Source organism: Limulus polyphemus, unplaced genomic scaffold, assembly GCF_000517525.1.
Source record: "Limulus polyphemus unplaced genomic scaffold, Limulus_polyphemus-2.1.2 Scaffold5121, whole genome shotgun sequence".
Lineage (NCBI taxonomy): Eukaryota > Metazoa > Arthropoda > Merostomata > Xiphosura > Limulidae > Limulus > Limulus polyphemus.
The window spans coordinates 35,464-62,147 of NW_013670731.1; the positions used below are offsets into that span (position 1 = coordinate 35,464).

Sequence of the window (26,684 nt, forward strand, 5' to 3'; positions counted from 1 at the left end):
AAGCATTTTTTGGATAGTTATTTTTTTAAGATAATTGTGTTTGCTTAGTGCCTTGTAACATGAAGTACTTCATGCTCATGATATTGGGAAAGTATAGAGAAGATGATTTACCAAACTGTGCCGATGTATAAAAGGTGAATACAATTTACATCAAAAATGAATTATTGAGCCAAACCTACATGCATGCTCACTCTAGGATTCATTCAATGAAAAGCCTTACTTTGATGCATTTTGAAACCTACCATGAACAGTTATAGTATAATAGCATAGAAAGTTTCTTCTAATTTTTATAACATAGACTAATATAGACTATAAGTTATTCTAAGTGACTTCAAAGAAAAACAGTAGGTGTTGCATTTTATGCCTGTGATGTGGTCACTTCATGTCTATAATAACTTGCATCTTCAGATCCATTGATGATGTCAGAAAAACATGTAGGTTCAAGAGGTCTTAATATGAAATGATAAAAACACTATAACTCGAGCACTAATAACAAAAGGTGGGCCATTCTTTTTATGGGGTAAACTGAGAATGCCCTGGGAGTTTATCCCTGAAGAAGAAAGGTCCACCTTGGGTTATAGGATTTTATAGGTTTTTAGGATTTTCAGATCTCATTTCAAATCCAATTCTAGATAATGAAACTTTTCTTGAAATTGAAAGTTTAAAGCAAGTTATCATCAGTTATTATTTTTTAAGATACAAAATATCAGCCTTAATTCAATGTTAATATAAATAAATTACACATACATTGTGTGTGTAAAACAGTTAAAATGTAATACAGAAAAATCAAAAACTAGTTGGTTTCATCAAGACTAGATGAAATCTAGGTTTACTCTGGATGATTTATAAATTCTTTTTTTTTTTCTTTTTTTCTTCTGTAGCCATATCTTAGCCACTTACACTTTTGTTTTTTTATACAATACTTGAAACACAATATTAATTTAAACATATAATTTGCATAGCTTACTGCATAAGAAACTTGAATGCATATGTTACATTTTTGCTGCATGGTTTCCATATGATACAGTTAAATATATTACCACTAGTAAATATTACATTAAAGCCTTATGCATGCTTAATGTTCAAAAAAACATGGACTGAAACTACATGTATACTAAGATGTCTAACAATAATTTTAAAAAAGCTACAAATATTATTAGTGAAGCAAATTTGACAAACTTACCAGTACAATCCACAAGATCCCAAGCTTCACCAACATCATGTTTTTTTTTTAAAAGAAACAAAATTTCTAATTTGAAGACTACTACATATGCACAGTGATTATGTATTAGTCATAAAATTTTCTTTATTAAAAAATTACTGTTCCAAGCTCTATATTTTGCAACTGGATATTAGTTAATAGTTTTAACATTAAATAAAAGCATTTGGTTCTACTATGGTCTTGCAAGATCCACAAAAATAATTTATTCTCTTCTTTTACTGCATCCAAACTATTTATGTTTACAACAATGATTAAAAAAACAATTGTGTACAATCTCCAACAAAAATAATCTTTAAAGCCTAATATTAACCCTAACATAAAACCAAAGAAACTAGAACAGTAAGAATGAACACAAAAATAGATTAAGCTAATAAATAATTTAACTGGTCACTGCATAATACAAGATTTACGTGGAAAAAAATGCCTGATGTCATTTTTGTCCAGTTGATTTGATTATTAAAGGTGTTTTTCTGTTTAAAGTTGCAATGAAAGAAATGATGAAAAACTACCTCTGATGCCCAAGAGTAAGTCAGCAAATTAGTTTAATACATATAAACAATACTACAAGGATTCACAAGAGAAACTATGATTGCACAAAATAATTTAAAAGATCTTATTTCTTGGTTTAGTCTGTGACTCTAAAAGTTAATGAAATAACTTAGCCACAGCCTTGATAGCAAAATAAATGGTCGTGGCTGGCTGGGAAATCAAGGATGACTCTCTCATGAAGCTATGGTATATGGTAGCAATATTAAGAAACACCTGCAAGCAAAGAAATTTTGATGGAAGAAACTGCTCTGAGTCAAAGATAAACAAAGATCAGAAAGAGTTGTCAAGACCAACAGAATTGATAAATGACAAAAACATGGGCCAGAAGCACCCATTACAACAAGAACAATGTGTAGAGATCTACGAGAAATGAATTCTGGTAATCAATATTCTGTCATCAGATCTTTCCCAATTGAGAACCTTTGGGTCATACTGGAACATGCTGTCACAGCACATACTTTTTTAACTTCAACCCTAAAGGACGTTGAGACAATACTGTCTGAGGAACGGGTAAAAATAAAACTTAAGGTACTAGAGAAAAACTAGTGTAGTCTATGTCTTGATAAATGCAAGCGGTGATTAAATAAATGTACTGGGATTTTTTTTTTTTTTTTTTTAAGAAAATGCATAGAATTACTTCAATTATTTTTTCTTGGAATGAAATCATGCTGTAGTGAAGGATGAACATACATACACATGAAATATAGTTAACCAGGATTTTATTTCATTGCTCAGACCTTGTTTAAGTCTAGTTAAGCTTTAAGCATGATTGACTTAGCAGAGAACATTTTGGCATATCAATTAGCATAAGTTAGTAGCCCATCTTTCATTAAAAAGAAGCAACAAATTCTGACCAATAATTATACATTAAACAAAAGAATCTAATACAGAGTCACAAAAAGGTAAGTCAAAATGATGTTACCAACAAGGAGAATGATGTCACCAACTTACTTCCAAATGGATCATAGCTGTCTATTTAGCTATTTCTTACAGTGCTTGCAATCAGGTATTTGCAATCCCTTAAGAGAAGTGTTAGCAAATAAAATACAGTATACAAATGAGATCTGATCTCCTGGACATCTTTCTTTGCATCACTGCAACAACTAATACTAAATCTCAACAACAGCATCACCCAAGACTCAAGATACAGCCAATGCAACTATTTATCAACTGACTGTTTTTTTGCAAAAATAAATAAATAATATAGTAATTAAAAGTTACAAAAGAATGAAAAGGCATTCACCAAAAATTAACAAGAAAGATAATTCTGTTGGAGAAAAATAAAACATCTGATGGAAGTTGATAGTGTTTTCTAAAATTTGGAACAGAAGGTTTTATCTTAGTGATATAAACATTTCAAGTATATCAAAAAAGGTGTACACAGATGGAAAACCTGAAGAAAGGTCAAATGGAAGGCATAAGAAACTTCCAAGTCATAATAGTTATAGTAAGTTTGACAAGATGTGGCTGGATAAAGTTCTTTTAATACAAAATATCACACTTAACAATATCATGCAAATGTTTGTGAAACAATCTGGGACCTTGTTCTCTACATGACATGTCTGCTCCATCTGTTTAATCAAGGACTAAAGATAGAGTATTAGCAATAATGTTTGCTTATAATCATGCATAAAACTCACAGCAGGAAACAATGAATCAAAAACATCTTAAAAATTCCTTCTCAACTTTGTTATCATGTTAACAAAAGCAAAATTTAACTAAGCACTGAAACTGTTTAGTTTAAAAACTAAACAACTTTCATACTAAAGTAACAAACACATTGGTGATACAAGCTGTAAAATTTCTCCTAATTTGTTAAGCAAATCTGAAAGTCACTACATTAAACTTTTAACAAAGGTAAACAATATTAATGCAATGTTTACAAAAACATAAAAATCTTTTCACAATAACCTACCAGAACAAGTTTTATTTCCTACAGAAGTAGGCACTTCACTAGCACCCTGATCTTTTGAAGATTCGGGCAGTCTTCGAGTATAACGATCCAGCATACGGGTTGCTGCTGTTTAAAAATAAAATAAACATTTAGAGGTGGGCAATTAGTGGTATTTGTTATTCAATTAATTGATAGGCTCATTAGTCAGATACAACTGATTAATATATTAGTATGCACCTCCTACAACCCTCCTCCCTCAAAATAACTATCAGAAAATGACAAAATATTGATTCTAAACTATTTTTGAATTAAATACTGTTGAAATATAGTTAGAATTAACATATTAAATTGACTTTAAAACCCTGTATTCAGGCACAATAATTTAGAATTAAGTTTTTTTTGTAATCCTAAACTTGTATGTGAAAATGTATCATAAGTGCTACACAACTGCACTGTTTAACATTGAGAAACATTCATTTATCAGTCACCTGTTGCAACTTTTCCAGACTTGTTATTTCAGACAATCTTAACCTAATCTTAACTTATTTATTAGGCAAGCATGTATTTAGTTAAGTATTTTTGGATATTCTTCAAGTAGCTCAAATTTAAAGTTAAACAATATAAAAAATAGAATAACATCAATTTATTTTGTAAAATAAAACTTTTGGTACCTATAACTTCATCTTACAAAGTTTGAAAACTATTATGAAATGAACATTAACAAAACAAGAAAATGTATTTGGAGAATATAGTAGTATTGCATTAAAAAGTAACAATGTTTAACTTCTACATGCTAGATGCAGTAATGTTTAATTTTTACAATGATGGTATAATACCAGATAACTTTTTAAAATTTAGCTGTGTAACACCATAATAAAATATTCAGTATTTCTCATATGAAAGAAGAGACTTCAACTATAATAATATTGTATCTTGGACTCATCAATGTTGACCATATAGTTCTAACACAACCTAAATAAGTCAAACAAATTTAAAATAACATTAATATATTCTATAAATGATTAGTTCATGCTACATATAATCCAGTAATTCCAAAGCTTATATCTTTACTTCTAGCAATGTGTTTGATATGAAAATAAAAACAGTTACAACTATTTAATATTACATTTAGAAACAAGATTATAACACTGGTAAACAGGATTCTTGTTTTTAAATATTTTTTAAAAGTGGTCACTTATAGAGCCATGCCAATTGCATTTTCACTTGTTTTAGATATCAACAATAAGAAAAACATTTTTCTCACAAGAATTCTAATTTCTAAACGATGAAAAGTTAACATTTTCTTAAATTGAAAATGTATTTCTGATATGATATCTCACCTCTTTTCACAAAAAGCTTTCTCGACTTGTACTGTTCTCTATCGGCACAAATTTTTGCTTGCCACTAGCCTTGCTACTTCCACTTATTAGTGCATACTAACATGCAAATGGTCATGCAGCAACCCTTCACCAACAGGAGTGCAACACTACCCCTACTGTCAATCGCTTCGAGATTGTTCCATTAATGGGAGTTCAACTTCATCTACCAACATATGGAATTGTACATCAGATCCATGGTAGAAAGAGGGTTCTCTACCTTTCATCTCAAAAATGGGTACTGGCAGGGAAGAGGAGCTCCAAGAACCCGTCTATACATGTACTCACCTCCAACAAAACCAACACCAGATCCACTTGGATCTGACATCTGGCAGATGGTAGGAAGGAGAAGAGCCCAGGAGGTGTTCATCTTTGATCCAAAACCTGGTACCATCATGAATTTATCACCCAGTCTATGGAGGGAGGAGGGTACCAGACAAACACACCTGAGGACTTATGCAGCTGGACAGTTTCCAACAAGAATCAACATCCTGAGGATGGTAGGAAGGAGGGTGTCTCAGACGGAGGGGCAAAGTGCACTATATATATGGTAAAGTGATACATCCAACACCTGGCAGCATATGGAACTGAACATCAGCTTTGCAGTAGAAAGGGCATCACATCATTGAAACTCACTGAATGCCACTGCCCCACTCTCAAACTTAGTGGTATTGTGTTCACTCAGGAAGACGGGCCTCCATGGTCCATCAACCCAGCAGCTACGAACTGTTAAGTGGTAAGGACTCCCATAATCCACTAAAAGAAGGAGGAAAATAATGCGTTGGAGTGTCTGGAGGAGTGCAGCATCAAAGACAATGCAATGGGTGACCACGATACGCTATATTAAAAAAGCAGAGTGATCACATTGATGGAGTGCATCATCCAACCCCTGGCAGCACTTGGAATTGTACATCATGTCCGCGGTAGGATGGGCATCAAATACTATGGATCATCAGAGATGGGCAGTAGTGATCCCTGTTTGCTTTACTCATGTTAGTCCATGAGTGTACGTTCCAGAATGAACATACTTATGAAGTAAAAGACCACGAGGTACACCTACGAGCTGTCCTGCAGAACACCCCATCTGAACAGTGGGCATAAAATGATGTGTTGTTTTGTCTCTTTTGCTACATTTCATATCAATGCACAGAGGACATATTGGATGGAGTCGACCGACCAACACCTGGCGGGATCTGGAATGGTACATGGTTCGCAGTAGGAAGAGTCTCAATGTCACAGTCATCTACCATGTTCACCAGTCGTACTTTGAAGATTTAAGACTAAGTATACCTCGTCAGGCAACACTAGCCACAGAAAAATGAACGAAGTACTTATCACCAAAGAAAAACAGTTACAGTACTGATGATGGGAAGATGGAAATGTGAAGCCATGAATGATTTGATGAAAAGAAAAAATGAAAAAGGCATCAATAACACTGGTTGACAAAATCGAACATTTTTCTCTCAGCAAAATGTAAACACACCTTTCTAGACCAGTTGTGCACACTGATTCTAAATGTTTTCAGTTTTCTTATAACACATCTAGTTATCGAAACGACTGATGTTAATTTCAGCACAATTTAGGTAATAATCACTTATTAGGCCAGTTAACGTTATACACACCATACACTTGGTTAACTTCATACAGTACACAATTATGAAAAAAAGAAATGTACAACAACTTTAAAAACATTGTGAGTACAATTTTCTTTTGTAAATTTTGTCCGGATTGTGGTGGTATAACATCCAGTAGTAGTCTGCTAGCATACTTTTGTTCCAGAAACCTTTGCAGCGATTTTCCATTGCATGGATTCAAGTGTTTCCCCTGCTTGTCACTCACCGTGCCAAGGTTTTTGGGAAAGAAATCTAGAGGAGAATGTAAAAAATTTAATTTCAAGGACATGCAACAGCCCATTTTTTTGATATGCATTGAGCAGTTTCTGGATTCCATCTTTGTGTGCGAGAGACTTGTGGTTACCCAAGAAGTTTCCAGAAATCCACTTGAAATCCTGCATGGTTTTAGTTTTAAGACACTGAGGCCCCACAAAGATTCCATCCTTCAATTTTGCAGAACTGATGTTTGGAATTTCTCAACAAGGTATTGAAACCCTCTCAAAATCGTTTTACCCATCGCTTTCATAAAATTCTTCATTAAACCGATCTTAATGTAGAGAGATGGCAGGAAAATCTTCTTTGGATCAATTAAAGGAACACACTGGACACTGCTCGTTTCTGGCTTGTACGTGCTTCTTTGATGCCAGTCATGTCTATTGTAATGATCCACAGTATCATGGCTGTCCCATAGGCATAGGAAACAACAGTACTTCATGAACCCTCCTTGCATGTCAATTAACATACCAATGACTTTGAGATCAACACAGATATTCCACTGATGAGTGCTGTACCCTTCAAATGTAATTGGTCACATCATGAAAACTTGACTTGTTAGAGGAAAAACCAAAAACAGATTTGGAATCAGTGTCCCAAGAGCTATCTAGCCCACCTATAATTATATCTTATAAAAATGACTTGTTGGTAAGTGTAATCAGGGGAAAGGGAAGAAAACGGCAGACAAACGAACTGGTGAATTCAACACAGAAGGGTGATAGGAAAAGGTCACGGGAGAGGTGAGGATATCCCAGAAGGAAAACAGTCACAGGAACCATGGAGGGGAGCAGTATGTGCTGTATACCCTCAGAGGTCCCTGACTGGGCGAAGGAGGTGGTGAGATTGGAACAGTCAAGAAGGACAGAAGTGGAACACAGGAAACGGAAGATAAGTACAGAACATAACAAACCTGAATAACAAATCCACCAAAGGGGAGAAGGTCTATGAAAGTCCCCTGAAATGACACGTAACTAAGAGGCATATTCAGAAGGGATGGGGGGGATGGCTGTCCAAATTCAAAACTAAAAGATCCATAAAAACCTTGTTAGGACAATCATCAGTGTGTTCTGATTGTTACATGAAATATGTCAACTCCTGATGGACTGGAGCCACCACTTCATGGGCCAAAAATCATTGTTTCAACCTGTTAGGCGTGGTTGGTAATTCTGCTGCTGCAGTAAAAGCAGTTGGGGTTGAGACCCCCCGAAACTGAGAGTGCATAACTCCTGAAATTGAAAGAGGGGAGAAAATAAAATAAATCGTAACTCTCCAGGAAATAAAATGCAAATAACAAATTAACTGAAGGAGAAATTCACAAAAGTAAAAACATGTGGATAGGTAATTAAACTGCAAATGAAAAACACATCTAATCAGTAGAACTACCAATCGAGAAGTGATTAACATGTGCAAGATTAAAGAGGCCGCTAGTTACAATAGAGGTAGTGTTGTACTTTTATTGGTGGAGGGTTGTTGCATGATCATTTCCACGTTAATATGCACTAATAATTGGGAGTGGTAAGCGAATGAAAATTTGTGCCGATAGAGTTGAGAAAGCTTTTTGTGAGAAGAGATAAGATATTGTATCAGAAATCTATTTTATAACAAGTCTATGTCACAAGAGCTGCAGGTGTCCAAAACAATACTAGTGTCAATGAAAGTTAACATTTTCCAACACTGAAAATGTAATTCTGATAAATACACATCTCTATGTGCTGCCTTCTATATCCAAACTTTTATGCTCACCACTAGCCTTGAGACTCCCACCTGATATTGGTGTGCAACTAAGCATGCGACAACCCTCCTTCGAGATTAAGCAAGAAAAGATATGCCAGATGTGAGTGGATGTAAGTATCTATCAGAAATACATTTTCAGTGTTGGAAAATGTTGACTTCCAATATGATAGGTAACCTCTTCTCACTCATAGCTAGGATCCAATGTTGAAGCGATGGAGGGACTGGTGCAAAAGTTGCGTAGATGAGCACCCTTAGGGAAGCATCTGAAGGGAACCCATGGAGTGTGACACCCATACCATGGGACAGTATAGGTGCATATTCATGGGGTACCACACTTCATCTGTATGAGGGTACACTCTTTGCCTGTATAGAAAGAACATGTTGCTAGGATGGACAGAAAATACAAGCACAGTCCAGAACTTGCATCTGGCTCACAGAGGTGCTATTTGTGTGCTGTGGCTAGGTCATGTCAGATTGTATGTAGTGGGTCAACTCCAGTCCAATACCAGACAGCATCTGGAATTTGTCATCTGGTCTGCAGTTGGAGGAGGGTCCCTACCATCTTCACCTGAAGCCCAGTAAAGCAGAACAGGAATGTAAAATCCACCTTGCCAACAAACTGAGGACTTATGTTGGCTGGTCTTGCAACAATTAATACCAGACCACCTGGAAGCCCGACATTTGAGCAGCAGTAGGATGGGGAAAAGCCAGCTGGAGGGTTGAACTGTGCTACACCTACAGAATACTACCACCCTACTCTCTACCAAGTGGAACTGGTTACACTCAGCACGGTTGACACTTGAGTTTTTTTTTAGAGAGCCAGATGGATCCCCAAAATATGCATTGTTTGTGGCTCGCGAGTAGTTTTAGGGGCCAATCCTATAGCTCATTGTAAAATGTACTCTATAGTGGAGGTTATCACAAAAAATCAGTAAATTAAATAGCAGGTGTTACATAAATTGAAAGGAAATTAAAGATATCAACATATCTCAAATTATTTTGTTATGAACTCATATTTCATGAAAAAAATCAAATTTTTTCAGACCACTTAAATTATTTTTATTTCATATATGATCTTTAATTTCTTTCTAAATCACGGTATAACACAACTTTTTGCTCCCCTTTAAAGTAGTGTCCTTTAATAAGAAGAATAAATAATGAAAGAAAATCTTTGCATCACCGTCAGTGTAATCTATTCTTGTTCCCATATTACCCACTATCATCTAGCTGACACACATTTGTCAATAAAATGTAAAACACTTTTGATGGAGAGATGGAAAAATCATACAATTTACATTACCACTAACTTCATAGCAATCAGTTCGTTATCAGTTCTGTCATATCCTGAAACAGCTGTTAATTAGTCGTTCATGAATTTTAATTTGTAATAAGCAAAATCCTCAAATTAGCAACATATGGAAAACATGCAAATAGCTCTAAAATGGCTTAGGTGGTGATGAGTTAAACTTAAATTAGTGGTGTTCTTTCCTAATCAAAATAAATAATGAAAGAATTTCTTTCTGGGATCATCTACATTTTGTAGATATCGCCACATTGTTGTTGAAAAAGCATTTTGTACTTATAAATAAGAGTCTACCTATGACAGACCAGAGTTGCCAAAAGACATTCAAAGTCACGGAGAACATGGCATAAAAGTTGCCCAAAGTTAAAAATTTTCCTAAATGAAAAGAACCAAATGTTAATGATCCAAAAAAGAATATAAGAGAAAAAAAAGCCATGGGAACCATGAGTACCAAATGAAAAGTTGCAACAGGGGCAAGTGGAAGATGGATAATAACTGGTTACACTATGATGAAGATGGTGGCATAATATTCTGTAAGGTATGCCGAGAAAAAATATGAATCTGAAAAAGCTATTAGTGGTCTATTAGCATGAATAGCCCATAACTGTTCCACTCACAGGTTTCTCGGCAAATTGAAAATTGTCGCTATAGCAATTAATACATCCTTTGCTAATAGACCACTAATAGTTTTCAAAATACCACCTCATGATTGGGCAATCATAGCTGGATCTCTAACTCTATTCGTTGGTCAAGCATTTAACATAACTCAAATTGGGCCATAATACAAAATTTATGGAAATTCCATTATTTTGGAGTTTTTAATTTTATAAAATGAAAACATGTCTCTTAAAATATAAACCATAAAATATATATATTGTATCAGAAAAGGCCAAGAATGCCTGAAAGACAAAAACTCTTACTAGAAATAATAGATCTAATCTTTGGACTATAGCTATTTTTTTCCATCATGCAATTCATGTTTTCAATAATTGCTTATATGTGTTAAATTTTTACACACAAAACGACTGGCAAACATACTAATACAATTAATACAAGGTCATACCAGGTGAAACTAGACTCCAAGTTTTATTAATGGAACTGCTTCTCTGCATAAAACACTTCTAACATCTTTAAGCACATCACCTATAGGGCAGTAACATTTCTTTCCACAAGTGTATTTCCTTTTTCATTCACGATTACTATTTAGAATGTTTACCAGATACTAAGTGCAGAGCATGCTAACATTTCTACATGTCAATTCCACAGGCCACATAGTCCTGAACTGCCTAGCCTTTAAACAAATTTCTGGTTCTAAAGATTTGTATACCTGCCCTATAACTTTAGCAGAAATCAGAATTAACCTTAAGAAAATAAAATGCAAAGCCCCAGGAGAGGATAGAATTGACAAGTTAATCCTTAAAAACCTATGCAACAAAATCATAATGCACTAAGTAACAATTTATTTTTCATTGTTACTGTCATGATATTACACATTTATTTAGAAACCGTTAAGAAAAATAATAATTTAACAGATCCCAGCAGTTACAGACCCATTAGCTTGCTAAACACCCTTGGTAAGTTGATGGAGAAATTAATCACAAACCGGTTAAACAATTACATAGAAACCAACAATATTATTAAAAACATGCAGAAAATACAGACAAAATACTTGTCATTTCATTAGATGTACCGAAACTATCTATTGCAGTTTCAACAAAAAGCATACAACTATAGCTACTTTTCTAGACATCCAAAAAGCCTTTGATTTAGTATGGTACAACAGACTTCACCATAAACTACTTGATAGTCATGTACCCACCACTACTGTAGCTGTATACCTAATTTTCTTACTAAGAGAACAGCTAAAGTTAAGATCTACAATGCAATCTCCAGGCCCCACACAGTTTCTGTGGGGAAAACCCACTTTCACTTATCAGGCACTGAATATTCTACCAGATCATTGCCTGAATTGTTAAGGGTTAACTGGAAATTACAAAGCTTTTTCCTACTTTTCTTTATTTTCGTAAAAAAGGCTATAGCTTGGGATTTGGATGGGTTGAGGGCTACACACCACTTGTTGCACCAATTTGACACTGCATTGAGTGATATTTGGACCCTAAATGTTGCTGTACACAGGTTGCTAGAAAACTCCAAATAGCAATATCATCTGCATATTGAGATGCAAGTGTATGGTTTAAGGAAGGGAACAGGATATCATTGACAAAGAGGTTGTATAATGTTAGGCTTAACACTGACCCTTGGGAGACACTGGGTTCGAAATTATTTTCACTGGATCTTCAGATCCTCACCCTGAGAAGAACCATTCCCCTTCATATTCTATATTCAAAATTTAAATTACATCTTTAGGTATTATATTAATTCAGTCAAAGCTATTTAATTTTTTTGCCATCAACTTTAATAAATTGAAGCCCATTTAACCATTACTATCTTTGCTAGTTTTAGATGTATTCATCCCCTATCAAGAATCAATTAATCAATTGCTACAGACCCTAATTACCACTCTTGTTTATACAACTTATGTCAACTTTGAACTGGATATCCTTGGTACAGACTTGGTTTCTTTAATCTTTACACTTACTTTGTAAACATCAACAGCCACTTCTTATATTAAAGCCTTCATATACAGCAAGCAACCTTCTTCAGTTTCAGTATCAACCTCTCTTTCTTTCAACAAACTTCCTGTTTCCTGTCTCCATTACCCTGCTGTCTCGGTTTTTGTGAATCAGTCTCTCATGCTTCAAGCTCCACATTATTTCATCAAAGCAATCAGAAACCTTGAAACTTAGTTTATTTGCATCCTTGTTAATTTTTGCAAGTGGAACAAAGAGAAATTACAGTTTCTGACCACTCCTGGTTACCTTTCAGGACCCTTCTAGACCTGAAAGTTTTCAAACCAAAATACCTACAAAGGAATTTCACTTTGCTTTTTGACATGGACACCCAGATTGTAATATTCCAATGGATTGATGAGCAGCTTTGTTCCCAACTTCACAGCACTCTAGCGTAGGTCCTTTGGGATAGCATTATCAAGTGGGGTACCTCAGCCATGACAGCCTTGGCAAATGCTATGAACCACCTGGAACACATCATCTTGAACATACACTGCTTGATCTGTATACACAATACATACATGTACACACTGCTTGTTAGGCTATACATGATGTATACATTGTACACCATACACCAGTGCAGCTAGCACACACGCCTTCGAGCAAACATTCGTAGCATGGGCATTCACAGTGACAAGGTTTGTGGATTGTAGAGGACTGATGAGTGTTCAGAAATTCGGGAAGATCCATTCATGGTTTGTCATAAGTTCTGCTCGGTTAAGAAATGCTTAGACCAATTTATGTGGAGTCAAACTTGTAATGGCTCTTTTGAATTTATGGGGCCATGCACATTACCTAGCAGACATTTTTTTATGGGCCCACCAGTATTTTGGGTGGTCATTGGCTCCAGGACCCCTGTTAATTTTGAGCCCTACCCAGGAGGAATCCTCCATGGTCCACACTCCAGTGACTAGGAACTGGTGAGTGATAATGAATCTCATGTTCTACTAGAATATAAGATGGGCAAACAGAATGGGAAAAAAGGAAGGTTACACATGAAGAGTGTCTGGAACTTCTTGCAAGAGAAGGGCAAATCCATGAGTAATGTAGGAGTGAAGATATGGCAGGATGGTAGAGAGAGGAACGAGGCTGGAGAAGAAGAGAACAAGATGAGGAAGATGAAGAGAGGACTGTAGAAGGCTGGCCAGAGGAAATTATGGTTGAGCTGGCCAATAGGGTGCCCCAACAACTACCCCAAATGAGCAAGAGAACAAGAAGACAAATAGAGATAAGCATAGAGAAACCAGATGAACTAGTCTTGACTGAATGCACTATAGTCAGAGCCAATGGATATTAAACAAAAGACCAGGAAAAGGGGAAGCTTGATGCTGTGTTAAGTGGCAAAGGCAATGATGAGAGAGGTGCACAGATAAGAGCAAAGCCACTGGAAAACCTGAGTATTGAGGGACCACTCCCCAAGAAAAAAATAATGTTGGGTCTTGAAAGACAAACTGTGAAATGATTCAGGGTACTCGGAATATAACAAGTCATCAGTCGGACTTGTAAAGAATGGTCCCAGAAGAGGGGGTTGAGGGTGTGGAAACAGAGAGAGCAAGACCAAGAGCCCCCTAGCAACTGATATAATAACTTACAGTTGCATTATCCATATAGATCATTACTAAGCAGTTAAATAAAACAGTAAGCAAGTGATCCAAAGCTCGAATAACCACCAAAATTGATATGAAGGGTCCATCTGTTTAGAAACCATAGAGCTGAAATCACCAGAGTTGAAACTAGTGCTCCATCTGCCAGGAAAGCATCATGAAATAAAAGAGATCTGGATGAGAAAGAGGAACATCTTCACTGGTATTAATTCTGTTGGGACAGTGTGCAGAGAAGTAGAATGATGAAGAAGGGAGGACAAAGGATCCCAAGAGAGGTTCCACTGGTCATGCAGTCCATTACAAATGGAGCATATGAACCATAACTAAGGGGGTAAGGAATTTTGGAGATAACCTCCCGTGCAAGAAGAGAAGTAGAGGGTAAAACAGAGGAAACCAAATATTCCATGTCCCTCAAACACAGAGGAGAAGGCTGGGCCCTGCTGCAATGAACACAGAAGAACACATCCAAAATAATCAGATATGGAATTGGTGTGTGATGAGACTTCTCCAATTTATTAACCAAGCAAGTAAAACAAGTCAGTTTTTTGGCAAAAACAGGAGAAGGTATATCAGTGTCAGAAAAAGGTCTAGACTGCATGAAAGACTCCATTTTTCATGACACATTGAACTGTAACATCCTCAATAGACAAAGACACATTTGATGCCATTTTAGTTGTTAGCCTAGCATGAACAACATCTTGTTATCCCACACCAGGCAAAGTGGAAGTTACTGTCACCTGGGAATTAATAATGCAGAATTAAAAGAACACAAAAATCTTCAGGTGCAGAAATGTTGAAAAATAAAAATTCAAATTTACTATTTCCACAACAGTTAGTGTTTTTATAGCTACTTCCACAAAAAGATCTATATCACAAAAGCTCACAAACAAGAAAATACATTTTTTTTACACACAAGTGCCAAATTAAGAAGTGATGATTAAACAATCAGTACAGAGGTAGCCAGCTGTGCTAGGAGGGTGTGTCACACTCCTATTGGTGCAAGGTTGTCACATGTTCATTTGAATGCAACTGTGCAGCAATATCACATAGAAATATGTGATTTTATGTGGAAATTTATAGGCTCATGGCAAGTAAAAATGTTTGCATATAGAGTGCAGTACTGTATCCAGAAGGCTATATGAGCATATGTTACATATCATATTGGAAGTATTTGTACTTAAGATATGTCTGTGAATTGATCATGTCAGTCTGACAGGTTGGTGTGCAAGGTGATGTTAATGTGAAGAATAAAAGTACACTTGTCCATTGTACAGTTTGCATATTGCTTACATAACTGTTAGAGCCACTGAAATGCATATCTACAGTTTTTTCAGTATCCCTGTATATTGTATCTGGTAATTACTCTCCTCTACCACAACCTGTGCTAGATCAGCGATGTAGGGTAAAATTAAGAGTTAATAATTCACATATCAAATACATAATACCATGTCAATCTGTAAAAAGTCGAGGCTGCACACTTTGATTCAACCCATGCATATAGAGTTAAATCATTCTTTCCTTGGCCCCATTACTTTGCAAAAAAAAATTACCTCATTTTGTTTAATATATTTGAAAGATTTTCTATCTGATTTTTACCTTTCTTAACATGCAAGTTTCATTTGTTAAATGGGTATCTCAACAATAAATTACATAATGCAAACTGACTAAAACATTGTGGTATTTTCAGATGCACAATTTCTCTTAAGAGTAATTGGAAGATAAATGGAGGTTTAATAGTAAATGTTTAGCAACAGTATATCTTATTTATCTGACTTTAGCAAAAAAATAGACTGGATACAGTGTACAACAGCATGAAGCAATTTTTATTAAATACCAAACATAATCAAAAGAAAATAAATGTAATTAAGGCACTTTTACTAGGGGTTTGAGAGCTTTCAATGAAGAAGCAAGTCTCTGTGAATCTATGGAAAATAATCTATAGAGCTGTCGTAGACTGAGAAAACATAGCATTATATTTACAAAACAATAACGCTATTCCTTCAAAAGGTGCATGTACTACCCACAACACTACTGGTTATTTCCATCAAAATATAATAAGAGTTTTAACCTCATGGTATTACTCAACCAGTCAATGGAGAAGACTGCTGTCTATTTTCACAAAGCATACACTACATAATTCTTTCCCACAAGAAGATCATGTGATACCATAGGTAACTAGGATGAAAGGAACTTAGCTACATCTTGAACCAACTTTCCATGTTAAAACTACATACACATGTATGAATGAAAACATTTGAAAATGTTGATGTAAACTAGACTTAAACAAAGAATTTAGAAGGCATATATTATGCTTGAATACAACAACATTAAGTAACTTAGCTAGCAGTGGGTAAAAAACAAGATGTAAACAAGTTACAATATGTAAAACACATGGTATAGAAAACCAACAAAACTATATAGTTTAGATAGTAACAGGTAAAGGATAATATAACAGCAGGAAGAACACCTAACAATGGGTAAATGGTGTATAAAAAGCAATTTAATATAACACAGTGCAGCTAATAAAAGTGTACAAATAAATTGCAAATACATCAAGCAACAGGGTAAAGTCCATTTAAAAGTGAGTAAAGGTAATTATGCTGCTAACAACAGGTAAAGTCATGGTGTAAACAGCCCATAAAACAGGATATGTTGTAGCAAGTAATGACAAAAGATAATTGTTCTGATAGCAACAAGTGAAGGTAATAAAAGTGAAATAACATGATCAGAGTAGACAGAAAGCAGAAAAAGTAGTTATTCTATAAGTAATAGGTAGTATTAATGACATAAACACACCATAAAATAAGGTGAACAGTCATGGTATCCCTCCCAATTCTGAAGGTTGAGAACTATAGTTCTCTATTCTTCAGTTTCTGCACCCCACTTTTCTAATTCAAGTTTTTCACCTCCAATCCATTTCCTAATGTAATCAATCCACACAAGTCTCTTGGCTGCCTCTTCTTCTTTCAATTTTACTCATCAGAATCTCTGCCAATATTCTATCAGATCTAATTACATGTGTAAAGTAATGTATCTTCTGTTACCTACATATATACAACAGTTGCTTTTGTTTTGTCTTTATTTTGGCACATTCCAATACTTCATTAGTTTTTCTTTCTGTGTAGCTGATCTCCATCAACTGATTATAACACCACATTTCAAATGTTTCCACACCATATAGTAGAGCTGGCCATAAATAAAGGTCTCTTCTTCAGTTCTAGTTTGGCATCTCTCCTGATATTGAAGAATGTATTGTTTTTTCGAAATAAGGTGAAGTATACCTAAATATAAGTATATGTTACTGTGCTTTAAGAATAGGAGAAGGTAATGTTGTAAACATATAGCAGCATAAAGAGCAACTAGAAATGAATATAGCTTATTGTGCAGATAATGTTAGAAAATGAAACAGTACAAACAAGCTATATATAAAAAAATGAATGCAAGTAATTTTGTTGCAAAAGAAAAAAAAGGTAAAAAATCATAAAACATATGCAGGATGAGAAAAATATCACTAAGACAGTTGAATGCAAAAGTTACACAAACATGTTTTCACTAATATAAGTCAATTCTGTAATATTACTTACGAGTGGATTTCTTGCTGGATGACAAATTAGGTGTTTGAACTTTTCCCAACATCTTGTCTTTCAAGGCCTACCAAAAATAACAACTATATTATATATAGGAAAAAATTAAAAACTAAAATGATAACTTATATACAATCACTTTGTATGACCTATGTTTCAGGTCCCATGCTACCCTTCAAACAAATACCTTAAATTGTACTCAGTCTGATGGCCATGATTACTTTGTAGTACCTGACACCATAATTTCCAATCTTCTAGGAAGAACAACAAGATCAAGTCACAGACCTCAACTTTTGAGTAACTATCAACTAGCCCTCTACTGTACATGGATGATGGTCTTCTAAGGCAGTGAAGTGGAATGTTTCCAATTATTAAGTAATTTTTTATTTTGTAATGTAAATTTATTATCAATTTAATACATTTTTAAAAATTTCAGATTTGATTTATTTTCTCCTTGATACACAGTATAACAGTAATTTTTGCCTATCTTAGTCAGTGGGGATGACATTAGGCCTGCCATACAAAATTATTTACATGTGCTGCAAAATGTTTGAGACATTAAAAGTGTGCTGTGAGCTGAAAATGTTTGGGAAGCACAGTTCTAAGGCACAAGGTACATGTTTATGGCATCTACTCACTATGTTTTGGAAGTAGCCTATTCATTTATAAAGATATCTCAATAAAAAATAGGTAATTTGATACTAAAAAGGCTAAACTTTTTTCTGATGCAACTATTTATGTACTCCAGTGGTGAAATTTCAATTTAACATTTTTTTAAAGTCTTAACTCAGAAAATGGTGTTAATACATTATTTCTAAAATTCTATATTAACACATTCACAATTTTTTTATAATCATAAAGTCATTTTGAAGCCATATAACTCATGAACATCTGAAACAAACAGATATATAAGACTGCGATTTTATTGGAAAATTTTTGAATCATAAAAAAACATAACTTGTAAAGCAAACAATTCACTGATGTTTCACTTAGTCAAAATAATGTGTTATGCTGTATTAAGAATGATAAAATGATTGTCAATTTCAGGCCCAGATTAAGGACTTTGAGCGCTGAGCAAATTTTGTAGGCAGGCCCTCGGAACTAAACTTGTAAATAAGTCAATTACAGTTCAACACTATTTATTAACTATAATTTGAGCAATACACAAATGCAAGCAATGGGTAGATAATATACCAAATACTAATGTAATATCTATAATAAATATTAAAAAACATTTATGAAAGAACAAGCTGTAAGAACATGTTACTGAAAAAATTACAACAGGTTTATATGAAACATGTAAAATTGCTATTTGACACAGTTGAAAACATTTTCAAATGAGACATCCAGTTTTTATTATTTTTTCTCTTAGTTGGGAGGGGAGGGCCTTGATCTGAAGACAAGAGAATCCCCCCTTTAATCTGGCCCCGGTGTGTTTATATCTCACAAGGATACATTCTTCCACACATTCAAATGAAAGTGTCTTTCAGGATTATGTGATGATCTGACAACTATTAAAAATTCAAGTGCTTTTCTTTTAACACAATGCCAGTCTGATCAGTCAGCTCAAGTATTAAATTTTGGTCAAACAATTTCTTCTTTAGATGGAATACAAAAGTACTAAACATAATTCATTCAATAGTTTACACAGTAAATTTTAAAACTACTTGAAGTAAAATCGTCAAATAATCCTTTCTGTTAACTTCCAAAAATAATTTTGTCTTTAATCTCTAAGAAATGCAGACTGTCTACAAATCTGCAAGTTCACTTTGTTCATTTGTTTGCTCTGGATATTCAAGTAAAGCAAACACACATCTATCTGTCCTTAATTTTGAACTGAGAGACACGAAGGAAATCAGCTAGTCAACACTATCCACAACAATTCTTTGGATACTCTAATAGAGTAAAAGTAAATCATGGACTCACAGTTCAGCTGGCTAACCAGTGAGAGCCATGTATGCCCTCACTTTTTTGAGATTGTGATTAGGATTTTTCATCCAATACTTTGAGTCCCTAAATTTATGTTGGATTTCATAGTTTAAAACAAAATCTTATGAATCATTGATACTTAAGTTACTTTTATAACTATAGATTGATATTGTTTATTTACATTTCTATTTAACTTGCTAAAATAAAAAAGGCTGAAAATTTGAATTCCCCCCTTCCCCCAAATGTTTTCTTTTAATTTTTTGTACACATTTTGATGATCTTTATTATACATGCCTACCCTGAGTTATGTCATACGCTAGAAAGTAGACTGGTAGTGAGTAAACAATACTTAATTTACCTTTTCAATCAAACATTAACAATACAATTAGGTAAAATCCTAATCCTTAGATGACTTTGACAGTCAATTTGATAATATCCTTGGCAATATTGGAATCAACTTCTAAGTACTAGCAGTTGTGGTGGTATCCCAATCACTTGACAAACTCCATAGTGATAGTGCAACTTTCTGAGCTGGAACTCTACAAGGCTGAAATCTGCAGCTTTTTAAATTTCCATACCAACATTATGAGTCCTCATTATAGAGTTAACCAATTACTTGCTGACCAAGGAGATGAAGCAGAGTTGTGGTAGGCTAATGCATACCCTGATTTTCTACCCTTTGTATTAAGTTCAAGATTCAAGACAATGACATTTTCCCAACTTCATAACATCTCTGCACATTTTACTGGAAGCTACATTCTTGTCAAGCTGCTGGTTCAGTATCTCTCTCTCAAGTCTTCTTGAAGTACATCTGGGAAAGTTGTGCAACCATATGGGAGCAGAAAAGGCTCAGAAGCTAGTCGAGACATACAGACTCCTTCAGAATGAGGCTAAGGAATGGTAGTATGATCACTAATGGAATATAATTTTGAATTGTGTGTGAAGTGTAACTTATTCTAGGTATCTGCAAAAAAGTTAGTGTAAATAAACAATATTTTTGGAAATCAGATCTAAATTCATAATTATTTCAGTGACTTATTTAACCAAATGTGCTTGGGGTCAGTTTAATGAACCGATCCTGTATTGGAGAAAAAATGTTGACTATAATTCAGAATTTACTATATATGTATCTATAAAAATATGGCAAGCTTTTAGTAAAATGTACAAGCTTGTTGTACACAAAAAATCAGATGTGTAACAAAGGTATTTTTATTCAAAATATGTTTTTGCACTAATGACATCAATCTGACTCAAAGTCAGAGTACAAGGTAATGTTCATGTGAAGAATAAGGGTACTTTTGGTCATTGCACAGTTGGCATATTGTATTTTCATAACCTCTAAAGCCTCTAACAATTTATCTTTATATCACTGTATCTGGTATTTACTCTCCAACTGTTATGAACTCTCACTATGTCAACCATGTAGGGTAAAATGAATAGTTGATAACTCTGACATCAAATACACAATACTAACTTGAAGGTGCTTATAAAAGTCATGGCATGTGCACTTTTACCTCCAGTCCACTACTGCACACAGGGTTATTTCAGGGTTGCTTGCTCAAGTTCTAATTTTTCTATACTGAAAATGTATTTCTTATAGGCACTTCCCTCCTCTCACAAGATTACTATTCTTGTCCAGTGCTGCTTTCTGTATGCATATTTTTTCTTTACGCATGCCCCAAATCTTCTACTCCTATTAGAATGAAATTATTCCAACACGTCTCTCATAAATCATCATGTGTCACTTCTCCCCCAATAGGAATGTGACACTAGGAATAGGAACTATCACTTTGAGATCTGTCAGAAGACATAAGCAGCAGAGGAAAGTGGGGAGGAAGGGTGGGAAGTATGAGCGAAGGGAAGTACCTATTGGAAATACATTTTCAGTATAGGTAAATTATAACTTCTGATATGGTACTTCCCTCCGCTCACAAGATTAGATAGAATCATTAGTTAAGTGGTGGGACCAGTGCGAGAGAATGAAAGAGCTACCCCCCGAAAGCATCCAAATGAGAGAGAGTCAGAACTGAAGATCTTATGAGGGGAACTGTTACGTGTTATGTCCCCAACTTTGCCCTCTTTTCCAAGAGTGGAGGAATTCATTCTAACACTGAATGAAAAGCCTCTGTCCACCACCACAGTGACTGTAAATGGGGGTGTGGTAAGGATCCCCTACCTCCACTAGCCCTGAGGAATAGTGCTCTGGAAACAGTACAATTGGTGAACCAAGTTCCCTAAATTTTTAAAAGCAAACTGACCTTTATTCACTCCGATGATCAGCAGGGAAGGGCTTTAGCTTTACTCATGATAGTCCATGAGTGGTGGTCCAGCATAGTATGGTAATACCACCTAATGAGCTCCTAGGTGGTCTTATGGAACATCTCATTTCTACAGAGCCTGTTGCAGCATGTAGTAATTATAGTGAAATAGTGGTTGCTAGTGCACAATTGGTTTGATAAAAGCACACTTGTCTAGGCAACACTCGCCACAGAGTGGGATCCTGTGAAAACAAAGTAAGAGACCCTGAAAGATAGAAATAAAAATGCTCACCCCTCTGGATAATCTAGCAGAAATAGTTAAGATAGCTACAGGTGGTAGGCAAAAATCTTCAAATGAAGAGACAACCAGATCAAGCAAATAATATGAGATAAAAGTATTGGGGAGGTTCATTTACCAGTCTGCATAGTGACCTCTAGCTGGCAATTCAACTGGGCTGCCAAGGACATAGAAAAGAGAAACCTAACTAGATGTGACACACAGAAGATACCACACCTTCAAAGAGAGCCCAGAATAAAGGTATAAGTGCAGGCAACAAAACTTTCAAGACCCTCACTGAACATGACCAAGATCGAAATATGATTGGACGTAGAGAGCAGATGAAACAGAGAAAAGATTGACCCATTTTCTTGTCTGACAGAGTGTTTGGGTAAGAATAACTGGGCAGAGGACGTATATAGAAATTGGTCTGTGGACAAACAGATCAAATCACTCCGACCAGTGATGCCATGAAAAATAAACCTCCAGGTAATGGGGATACATGGTATATAAGTCACGTTACAAACAGGTGTAGAGAAGGAACATGTAACCTGAATCTACCTGTTAGGTAACTGGAATAGTCATTTGGAACCAATTACCCAAAATGATGTGAGGAATCTAAAGAATACTAGGGATTCAAAGTATGTAGTTGCGATAATCGAATGGTAGTCGATAAGGCTGCCATAAACAATGGCAATTGTGAAAGATGCAAAAAATCTGTCAAAGATCCCAGCCAAAAACAAATTATGGTTGACACCACTGAAGGAAAAGGGTTCAACTTCCTCTCGGGCTAAGCAGAAACTGAGGCAGATACATGTCAACCTCAGAAATTAAACCCCAATGCCGTGTGAAAGACAGCATAATCTCTATGCCAAAAGCTTGAGCTTCTGGATAGCTGGGTGAACCATATCCAATCATGGCTGCCTCCACAGACCATAGAAGCAGAAACCCGGGTGTAGCCGCCAATCTGGTGCAATCAACAGGATCTGAAAATGTGTTAGAACAAATAATATTTCATACCCTGGGTAACATATGAAATGGAGAGAAGGTTGAGAGTGGTAATCCTGTCCTGTCCAGAAGATGGAAAGCATCTGTTGCCAAGGCCCAAAGATGAAGTACTGAAGACCAAATTGCCAGTAGTTGGGGGATCCAATGAGAGGACAACCCACCAATCAGAGTTGCAAAATGAGAGGCAATCCAATTGAACCTTGCAATGCAACATCTATTCTGTTGGGAGAATCTGTTTGAATTGAGACAATGAATCTGCTACCACAGGTATCACCCATGGAACATGGCAAGCTAGAAGGGTGATAACATAAGACTAGTCCCTGGAAAGGAGGTCCAAAATTTGAAAACAAGGAACCCTAGACCATATGCCTCCTTGATGAGAAATGTAAGACACCACCACAGAATAGTAGAGTTAAGTCTGACAATTTATCCCTTAAGAAGTCTATACCATGAGACCTTGCCTGTTGAAGAGCACAAAGGACAAAAACATTATGTAGGAAATCCTCATTGTCTGTTGCATACACTGTAATTCCTGACTGTTGGTATAGGTACCCCATCCCTGAAGCAAGCATTCATGAAGAGAATGGAACTTTGGATGAGGTGGCAGTAGAGGAACCCAATTTGTAGTAGCATCCTGACTTAACCCCTCGAGATCAAAGAATGGTTCCAACTAAGCAAACTGGAGAAACCAGGAAATGGATGTGTACAATCCCTCGTTGCTTAAAGACCGATAAAATGATCCCTTGTGTTCTCATCACAAAGGCACAAGGGATTTGAGTGATGCCCACATTCCCAGAAGAGAAAGAACCATCCTTACAGCAGGAGAAGGAGAGGTGAGAAAGAGTGTGGCATCCTATTCTATAATGTTGAGCAGGATGGGAGACAGTTGAGCCTGACTGAGAGATGAGATGAAAAATAAAAAATATTCAGACTGATGACATATTGGGTTGTATCTGAAAGTAGAAGCAGGATGTGATGGTCTAACAATTAACGAAATGTTGCCAGCAGTAACCAGTCATCCATGGAATGGTGTGTGCACAGTACGATGGAATGAAGGGGAAGAGAAAACTTGTACGATACAGTAAAATCCATGTTAAGCCTATGTGAGACCAAAGGAAAAAAACCCAGAACAGCAGTACCTGACCCTTGTGCACCACAAATGCTGATAGTGTGGGACTCCACCACTAAAGCAAAGTGCAGATAGAAGCCAACTACAACCAAGTTGGACATCTACAATCCCAGTAAAAAAAATCAACACAGATTGATGAATCAGTAACTTGTGAACCTTGGAGAATCTAGGCACTGATATAGACAAAGATTGATGACTTGACACCAATCTCCAGTCTTCATAGACCCAACAACTAACAGGAATAAAAATTCTAAAGAAATAGCCTGACTCTCTCACTACCCCCAGACCAACCACACTCAGATAACCCTAGAAGTTTGCTGGATAATAGTGGGGAAGATGTGAACTGAATGACAGCTCCTGAAGTAATATAATAATCATTGACACTGCTAATGATCCAACTAAGCAGTGGAAACCTTAGATATAGACAGAATCTATCCTGAGTACCAATGTACTGAGGAGCTGATGTTGGGGATTGGTACTCACAAATAGGAGCGAAACTATAAACCCCTGTATGAGCTGATGAAGTTCAAGACTCCAACAATACCCAGGAGGAATGTAGAAGCTGAAAATTGAAACAACATGCATGCTAACAAGGGATCCAGCTCAACCTCAATGAAACTGGTGATCCTGAGAGTCTTCTTATAAACTGAAGTTGAATTGTATGTTCTCAGACTTACTACATCCCATCAGGGAACATAGACCAATATAGGTGAACTACAAATACCGCCTTAGAACCCCAAAATTCAAGGAGCAGATATTATTTGAGAGTCGGAAAAATGCCTCCACCTGGTGGTTGAAAGAGAAATCACGAACTTCTGACAACATGTTGCATAAGGCCTAACTGTCCCTTCATGTAACTAAGAAGTAAACCTTTCAACATGAACCACAATTTCTCTGTATGGAGAAAAAAAAAAGCTCCCAGAACTTTCAGCCATCAATTAAGTTGCAGACTCAAAAGCAACCTGGAAAAAGCCCAAAACATCACATACTCAAAGAAGCAACAGGAGAAAAACAAATCAAAGGCACCTTATCCCAAAGTGGCCTCCATTTTGTTTTTCACAGGTCAGTGAAAGATCATGGTAAAGTAAGTTGTTTTGTTAGAGCAAAATAACTGTGGGCAACCTGCCATGTCCCCCTACGGAATCGAACCCCAGACCCCAGCGCAATGAATCTATAAACTTACCACTAACCCACAGGGGAGGCTGAAAATCCAACAGATTAAAAAGAAGAAACCCAGAAATTCATAACATAATTGACTTGCCATAATTGGAAGAAAGATATATATATATATATATATTTTAAATTACACTGGCCAACAAGTCATTTTCTTCAGATATAACTATGCATGGGATAGATAGCTCTTGAGAAGCTGATTACAAATCTGTTTTTGGTTTTCCTCAGACACATCAAGTTTTCGTAATGACACTGATCAAGTTTGAAAGGTTACTGCCTTAATTATAACTTAAGTTGTTGTACATTTCTTTTTTCATGAGTGTGTACTGTATAAATTTAACCAAGTGTATGGTGTGTATAACGTTTATGGGAATGAAACTGAAAAATTAATAAACTGTAATGTTAACTAGCCTAATGTGTGATTATTACCTAAATTGTGTTGAAATTAACACCAGTTATATTTCCATAACTAGATGTCCTAGGAGAAAACCAAAAACAGAGTTGTAATCAACATGCAAAATCGGTCTTTGATAAGAGAAAAAAAAAGTTTGATTTTTGTTGACCAGTGTTATCATTATTATTATTATTACAAAATCAATTAGATGACATGATAACATCCCATCCAAAGTATCTTCAAACAATCGTAATACTGGGAAACCCATTAGTGATGCTTTGTCGAGAAAAAGTTATGATATTATCTGAATGAGGTGCTTATATACAGCACCAGGATAGATGGCATATTGATGTAGTGTAGAGTATCAAAAGACAAATATTGCCAAAGGCAATTGAGTAGGGTATAAAAGACTGGAGCAAACGAGAAAAATCAGACTAATGCTTAGATGGGCAAAGAAAAAACCCTTTACAAAATTTGGCAATGTTGTAATAAACATTAAAGTCCAATATAAAAAAGATCATATTTTTTTTAATATAGTAATTTTACTAAAGATTAGTCTGTGAATTTACAAAATGTTTACCTATTCAGTCTGAGTGAAAGGTAATTTTCATGCTAATAATAAAAATTCTTTTCATCTTACAGCTTCATATTTCATTTGCATAACTTCTAGAAGCTCCTAAATGAATATCAAAATTATTTTCCAGTAAAACATTATACTTTATTTTCTCTACCCT

At 35.5% G+C, this 26,684-nt stretch overlaps 1 protein-coding gene across 4 annotated transcripts in view; it reads right to left on the reverse strand.

Moving 5' to 3' along the window:
• LOC106472155 (uncharacterized protein C19orf47-like) overlaps positions 1-26,684 on the reverse strand; it is a 52,619-nt gene that overhangs the window by 21,379 nt on the left and 4,556 nt on the right. Inside the window, exons 3-5 of one of the 4 annotated variants that reach the window (XM_022400756.1) lie at positions 17,783-17,849; positions 3,687-3,788; positions 1,184-1,207 (exon numbers count right to left, since the gene is read on the reverse strand). In XM_022400756.1, the coding sequence (XP_022256464.1) occupies positions 1,184-1,207; positions 3,687-3,788; positions 17,783-17,849 (193 nt within the window). Of the gene's footprint in view, positions 1-1,183; positions 1,208-3,686; positions 3,792-17,782; positions 17,850-26,684 lie in introns of all 4 variants that reach the window. The other 3 variants (XM_022400754.1, XM_022400757.1, XM_013932785.2) reach the window with 3 other exon arrangements.